Genomic DNA, 6,800 nt, shown 5'->3' with positions numbered 1-6,800 from the left:
CAAAAGACAGATGCTGAGAACTGGGACACACTTTGCACCAGTGATGGGAATTTCGGCTTGTTCCAGAGTCGGCTCTTGTGGCGCTTCTCCCAAAAATAGAGCTGGTTCTTTCAGCTCCAAAACTGCTCTAATATCATAATCACCTGCAGACCCATGTATTGATTTATTTTGGCAAGTAGGAATATTTTATCTAATAAATCCTTTTCTTCCCTATATGAGAAGTCTTATACTTTCTTAATTTTATGTATTTGTTCCATTAAGAAAACAGACAATCTTACTTTTGTATATTAATCAAACCTTATATATTTGACAAAAACAAATGAACTAAAGTAAGGTAACTTTTGTACATGCCACTTTTGAAATGCAACAACATTTAAACAGTATTTGTTCAATTAAGTGTTTTTTTGTTTTTTTGATGGTGAAAAGTTCTAGGTATAAGGATAGTTTTACAAGGTCCTGTAAAACTGATCAAACTGACAGAATCACTGCTTGGGGTCAATATGAGCCAACAGACAGCTTCTTTTCTTCCTGCTGTGTTAGGGAATACTTCACTGTATTTATGTCTTCATCTTCTAATGGCTTTTATCCTTTGTCTTTTTTTAAAGGTATCAGATCCACACAGGCCTGCAACATTCTATCATTCGAGCCACCCAGCCTAACTGCCTACCCTTGGAGAATATCACTCTTCCCCAGAAGCTCAAAGAAGCAGGCTACTCCACCCACATGGTGGGGAAGTGGCACCTGGGCTTTTACAAACGTGGCTGCCTTCCCACCCAGCGAGGTTTCGACACTTTCTTCGGATCCCTGCTCGGAAGCGGCGATTACTACAGCCACTACAAATGCGAAGGTCCCGGCATGTGCGGATATGATCTGTACGAAGGGGAAGAGGCCGCTTGGGAACAGGACCGTGGTTTGTACTCTACTGTGATGTTCACTCGAAAGGCTGTCAGCATCTTGGCCAATCACGATCCCCACAAGCAACCCTTATTTCTTTACTTGGCCTATCAGGCGGTTCATTCCCCGCTACAAGTTCCTGCTCGCTATCTCGAGCGGTACAAGGGAATTCCAAACCCACATCGCCGAAAATATGCCGCTATGGTTTCCTGTCTTGATGAAGCCATTCACAACCTGACCTTAGCCCTGAAACACTTTGGTTACTATGACAACACAGTTATAGTGTACTCCACAGACAATGGGGGTCAGCCATTAGCTGGTGGAAGTAACTGGCCCTTGAGGGGGAGTAAAGCCACCTACTGGGAGGGGGGCATTAGGGGAATAGGTTTTGTTCACAGTCCCCTGTTAATCAAAAAAGGGTCAAAATGTCAAACATTGGTCCACATAACTGACTGGTTTCCTACTCTGGTGACTCTTGGGGGAGGCACCTTAGATGAAGATCAAAACCTAGATGGATACGACGTCTGGGAAGCTATTAGTGAAGGTCGTCCATCACCTCGCCTAGACATTTTACATAACATCGACCCAATTTACATTAAAGCCAAGAATGGCTCTTGGAAGGCGGGATATGGATTGTGGAACACTGCTGTCCAAGCTGCGCTCCGAGTTGGCCACTGGAAGCTACTGACGGGTGTGCCAGGCTACAGCGACTGGGTGCCACCACAGACGTTCTCCAACCAACGACTAACCACTCGCCACCATAATGAACGTGTGCGTTGGGACAGGGGTAAATCCATCTGGCTGTTCAACATCACAGCTGATCCCTATGAGCGAGTAGACTTGTCTCAGCAATACCCACACATAGTAAAGAAGATGCTGATGCGGCTAGTCCAGTACAACAAGACGGCTGTGCCAGTGCGCTACCCTGCAAAGGACCTGCGCTCCAACCCGCAGTACAACGGAGGAGTATGGGGACCTTGGTACAAGGATGAGAAGCAGGAGCGGAACGAGGAGGAGGAGAGATATAATAACTTGTTTATAAATCATTTTGGTAAAAGAAGGTGGAAAAATAAATCAAGGAATATAAAGTTAAAACGCAAAGCAGAACATTAGCTTAAAGGATTCATGAAGAAACCTCAGACTGCCTTTACTCAGGTATTAACACTTCTTGGTTTAGAACATTTTAACTCCAGGCAGTCTAAACTGGACTCCACTAAACACTACGGTGAGAAAGTGTTTACAGATTTCTTCTGTTTTAGTTTTTTTTCTGACTTAAAAATTTCAGATCAAACATTTTAATACCACACAGAAGTAACTTGATTAAACAGAATAGGCAATTTTCAAATAATTATTTAATTTCAGAGAAAAAGCAAACCAAACCTGACTAAAGATATGTTTCCATCAAGGTTTTTATTTTGCAATTTGAAGTATCGCATTAGAAAAGGTTGATGGAAATGGCAAAATTTTAAATAATTTCCTCAATTTCAGAAAAAAAGTTTTTTTTTTAATGTTTGTTTGAGATGGTTTTTGGCTTTTCCAAAAAGAGTTAATGTGTAAAAGACCGAAGCACATTTGCTTGATGAGTTCTGAAGTAGTAAACGTCACCATCCGCTGAAGGGTCTGTCCTTACCAGAGGCATGAAACAAGTAAAATGTCAAAATCCAAACCTCCAGCTCAGAGGGAAGGACTCTCCATTTTTCTGAGATGTGTGGTTGATGCTAGTTAGCAACCTCTACATCTTGTTTATTACAGCCATGTGTAGCGTCAACATCATGCTTTGCGGTTGAGTCACTGCAAACCAGTAGATGGAAACACATTTAATTTTCTTTGACTTTTTTGCAGCATTTTAAAAGTTTGCATGACATCTGGATGGATGTGACAAAAAATAATTACCCTCCAAACTTAATGACAGGTTGTGATGGTAACAACTGCCACTTTATGCTTTTCCTCCATAGAACCATGTTGCTTTGGACAGTTTTTCCTTTTATGAACAAAATTATAATTTATTTACTTAGGTTATATTTGCCTCATATGTGTTCAGTGACACCAAATATACAATTGTAACAAAATAAATAAAAAACAGAAGAACTCTGTAAGAGAGTAGATTCTTTTTCACAACACTACATAGTGTGTAAGATGTGCTGATGGAGCTTTCGGGATGCCTGATGGTGACTTGTTCCGACACTGATGCCATGTCTAGACAGTGGAGTATTTTTTTTTATTTTTTATTTTTTACAAGAATCTATTGCATGACTGAACTGTTGTCACTTTTACATTCATGTTTCACTTATAGTAGAAAATACAACTATTTTTTTTTTTACTGTTGCCATAAATTTGATGGTAATGAAGTAAGACCCAGTCCTATCATGTTTTGTTCTTTGTGGTGCTATACTGTCGTGCTAGCTGATTTAGGAGTTATGTCATGTTTGTGTTCAAATATGTTGCTTGTTATATGCATACTTTGTACTTTAGAACGACAATGTTTGTTCTACTAGTTAGAAGTCTGGTCAGGCACCGGGCCAACCTGAATCTAACTCGAGCAGCAAAATAAAGTCTTGGGCATTTAGCTTTTTGTCTTTACTATCTTTCAACCTATGTTTGATTAGTTTATTGCAGCCAGATGTTCTTCATTCCGTTTAAAAAGGAATACTTTTGTGGAAAATATGTAACAAAAGTTACCACAAGACTATTGAGCACATAAATGTCAAATTCAGTATTCTTGGGGCTTAACTGTGATAAATGTTTGTTTTCTTCCACATAGACTTTAATATTGCCTTTTATTTTCTATTATGACATGTTAAACAGTAACATGTCATAACATGTCATAACTGTAAATCTTGCAGTTCATGTAAAAGAAGGAATGGAGCTAATTATATGGAACGATCACAAATTTCAAACTGAAAAGCATATTACTTAGCATCCATGTCAACAAAGGCCAATCATTTACACCCAAGATATGCTTTTTGCTAGAGAATAATTAACAGGTCAACTACCTTGTTTGATGATGGCTTCGGTGTACTTGAATTAGAACATTTGTGTGTCACCTGCTGTCGGGTTCTGGTACTGTCTGAAGGATTACAGTACTTGGGAGCAGGCTGAACAGCTGTGGGGCTTCCCCTTGGTCTGAGAGCCAAACTGCATACCACATCTTTTCCATCCACTCAAACTGGGATCCCCCAGATGATGATTTTTCCTTTGTGCCAAGTAATGACTTCAGCCAACTCGTACTCTGCCTAAGCATTTAGTCAGAACATGTTTAACAATGTTACTATAAATTAAAACAGTAATGGTTCATTTTTAGTTGAAAAATTAAAGTTAAAGGAAAACATGAGATTCTTTCTAACTTGGGCTCTCTGGAGAGGTTTGTAGCACTTTGTGTCTTTCATTCCGTAGCTACGCCTATTTTCAATCAAGACATCACTTAAACAGAACCTGCATGACAAAGTCAAGGGTACCAAAAGATTATCAAAAGCAAGACATCATGCTGAGACGTTGAGAAATTCAGGAACAAATAAGACAGAAAAGTAACTGACCATCAGTCAGGAAAGGATTACCAATCTATTTTGAAGTCTTTGGGACTCGACTGAACCCACACGATTAAAACATTGAAGAGTGTTGTAGGTTCCCAGGAGCCACCGGCCAGCTAAAATTATCCCAAGAGGTCAGTAAAGACCCCACAACAGCAACCAAAGAACTGCAGGCCTCCCTTGCCTCAATTAAGGCCAAAGGTCATGTCTCCACCATTAGTGGAAGCATGAATTCTGCTGTCGACCAAAACATCCTGTTGGTGACCTGAAGCTGAAACCAACTTGTTCTCTACAACAGGATAATGATCCAAAACATTATCCTGTTGTCGCTTTCGAGACATCACGTGATTCTGCCCAAAAAAAAAAAATGTTCCAACAAAACCAGGAAGTTCTGTGTGAATAACAGCAAGTCAGTTTATTCACTCAATTTAACAAATTCCATAATCAACTTACAAACACATTGTTTTACCACACAGATCATAACTGTGTGGCTCGTGAGTGAATCAGGTCTCCAAAGAAGCTATGAAGACCTTATGGAGACATGTAATGTAATTTCATACATTTTTATTACACTACTAATAAAAACACAGCAAAAGCAAAAATGCATTCATCATACCATCCAAATATGGCAGAAATTATGTTGCCTCTAAAAATCTGTTACAGAAATCTATTAAAGGTCCTACAAGTGATCTCGAGTATTAAAACAAAGCAACTGAATCTTTAACTGTGGACCCTCCAAGCAAAAGTTTGTCTTGTGCTATTAAGTCTTCTATTTTTGCCATAGATGTTTATTTCTGGCTTTGTAAGTATGCCATTAGTTTTATGCAAGTACCTCTGAAGAAAAATGGCTATTGAAAATGAAAGTTATATATTGTTTTCATTCAATTCATAAAGAATGAAATATTAAAAATTTTATTTCTTGTAATTTTGATGATTAAAGCTTACAGATGATGAAAACTAAATTCACTGTCTCAGAAAATTTGCTTTCAATGTTGTTCCTGGTGTCTCATCTTCCTCCTGACAATCCCCTATAGATTCTTTATGGGGTTCAGGTCAGGTTTGTTTGGTGGCCATTCAATCACAGCAACGTCACAGTCACTCAAGCATTTTTGGGTACCTTAGGCCAGTGTTTCTAAACCTTGGTCCTCAAGACACACTGCACACTGTAGATGTTTCCCTGCTTTAATAAGCCTGATTTGACTGATTGCAGTTCAGAAAACACCTGTCAATTGAAATCACCTGGGCTAAAGCAAGGAAACACCCAAAACATGCCAGACAGTGTTCCTTGAAGACCAGGGTTGGGAAACAACACACCAAGTCCTACTGGGAATTGAAATCAGCCCAGGTAAGACACTTCTGGTGTAGTCTTTGACTGTCTCACACCAACACCAATGGTAAATGCTAAATAATATAAGAAAATTGTGAAATTAACTCTTTAAAGGTTTATGGAAAAGGCTCTTCTTTGAATCATGGGGCCAAAAAGCCACAGTCAACAGAAGATGTGGATGATATTAAGAGGTCACTGGATTTTCTACCTACAGAAGTTGCATCAATGCGGCTTCATCACAAAGACCTTGTTAACAACATAAAGCACTTTGCCTTCAAAATGAAGAAAAGGACAAGAAAATCACTAATCTGGAAGAGCGAGTGAATGAATTGGAACAGTACAATAGAATAAATGTTGTGATCGTAACTGGTTTGACGGTGAAACCAAGATCTTATGCCTGCGCTGAGTCGGGACGAAGGAGGAAACACTGAAGTTGAAGCTATTTAATCGGAGCAACAGCTTTTTGGAATCCAAAGCCATCACATTGAAAGCTTAGCAAATTGAAGCTTGACCTTCCTTGAAAAGGAAGAATCCTGGAGTTAAACAAGCCATCATTCTGAGGTTTGTGTACCGTAAACATAAGAATGTGCCAACATTTGAGCTGAAAGGCTCAAATGTCTTCCAGAATGATCATCTCACCAGAAAAGCTAGCAAAGCTATTGTCAGAAAAGCTAGACAGTAGAGAAAGCAAAAGAAAATTCAGGGCACTTGGAAAGCAAACTGCAAAGTATTTATAAAATTATTAGTAACACCCGAAGAATCAAAAGTGTTGATGATGATCAGATCCCTCAAGGAAATGGACAAACATGTTTGAATGGCGTGATGCGGCAAAGGAGGTAACAGGATGCTGTGTTCGCACAGGAACACAACATCATGGATATAGCTGACAGAACTGAACTAAGTTGCAACACTTTCATACAAAGAACTTATGAACACAGGCAATTAGAATGATCACCCTTTGAGTATAAAGAATACAGTTCTATGGACTTTGGCAGTGATTTGATTCGGCCATTAACTTCTTTTCCACCATGGATACCGTTGCCATACAGTAA

General features: G+C 39.2%; 1 protein-coding gene across 1 annotated transcript in view; it reads left to right on the top strand.

Moving 5' to 3' along the window:
* Positions 1-3,460, top strand: part of LOC106940677 (arylsulfatase J-like) — a 22,718-nt gene extending 19,258 nt beyond the window's left edge. Inside the window, 1 exon segment of the mRNA XM_015023482.1 lies at positions 606-3,460. Coding sequence (XP_014878968.1) covers positions 606-2,007 — 1,402 coding nt within the window. The 3' untranslated portion in view covers positions 2,008-3,460.
* The last annotated feature ends 3,340 nt before the right edge of the window (positions 3,461-6,800 follow it).

Source organism: Poecilia latipinna, unplaced genomic scaffold, assembly GCF_001443285.1.
Source record: "Poecilia latipinna isolate Pla-1442-1.1 unplaced genomic scaffold, P_latipinna-1.0 Scaffold3316, whole genome shotgun sequence".
NCBI lineage: Eukaryota > Metazoa > Chordata > Actinopteri > Cyprinodontiformes > Poeciliidae > Poecilia > Poecilia latipinna.
Note: the sequence above shows the minus strand (reverse complement) of the source record. Positions and strands in the feature narration are given on the sequence as shown.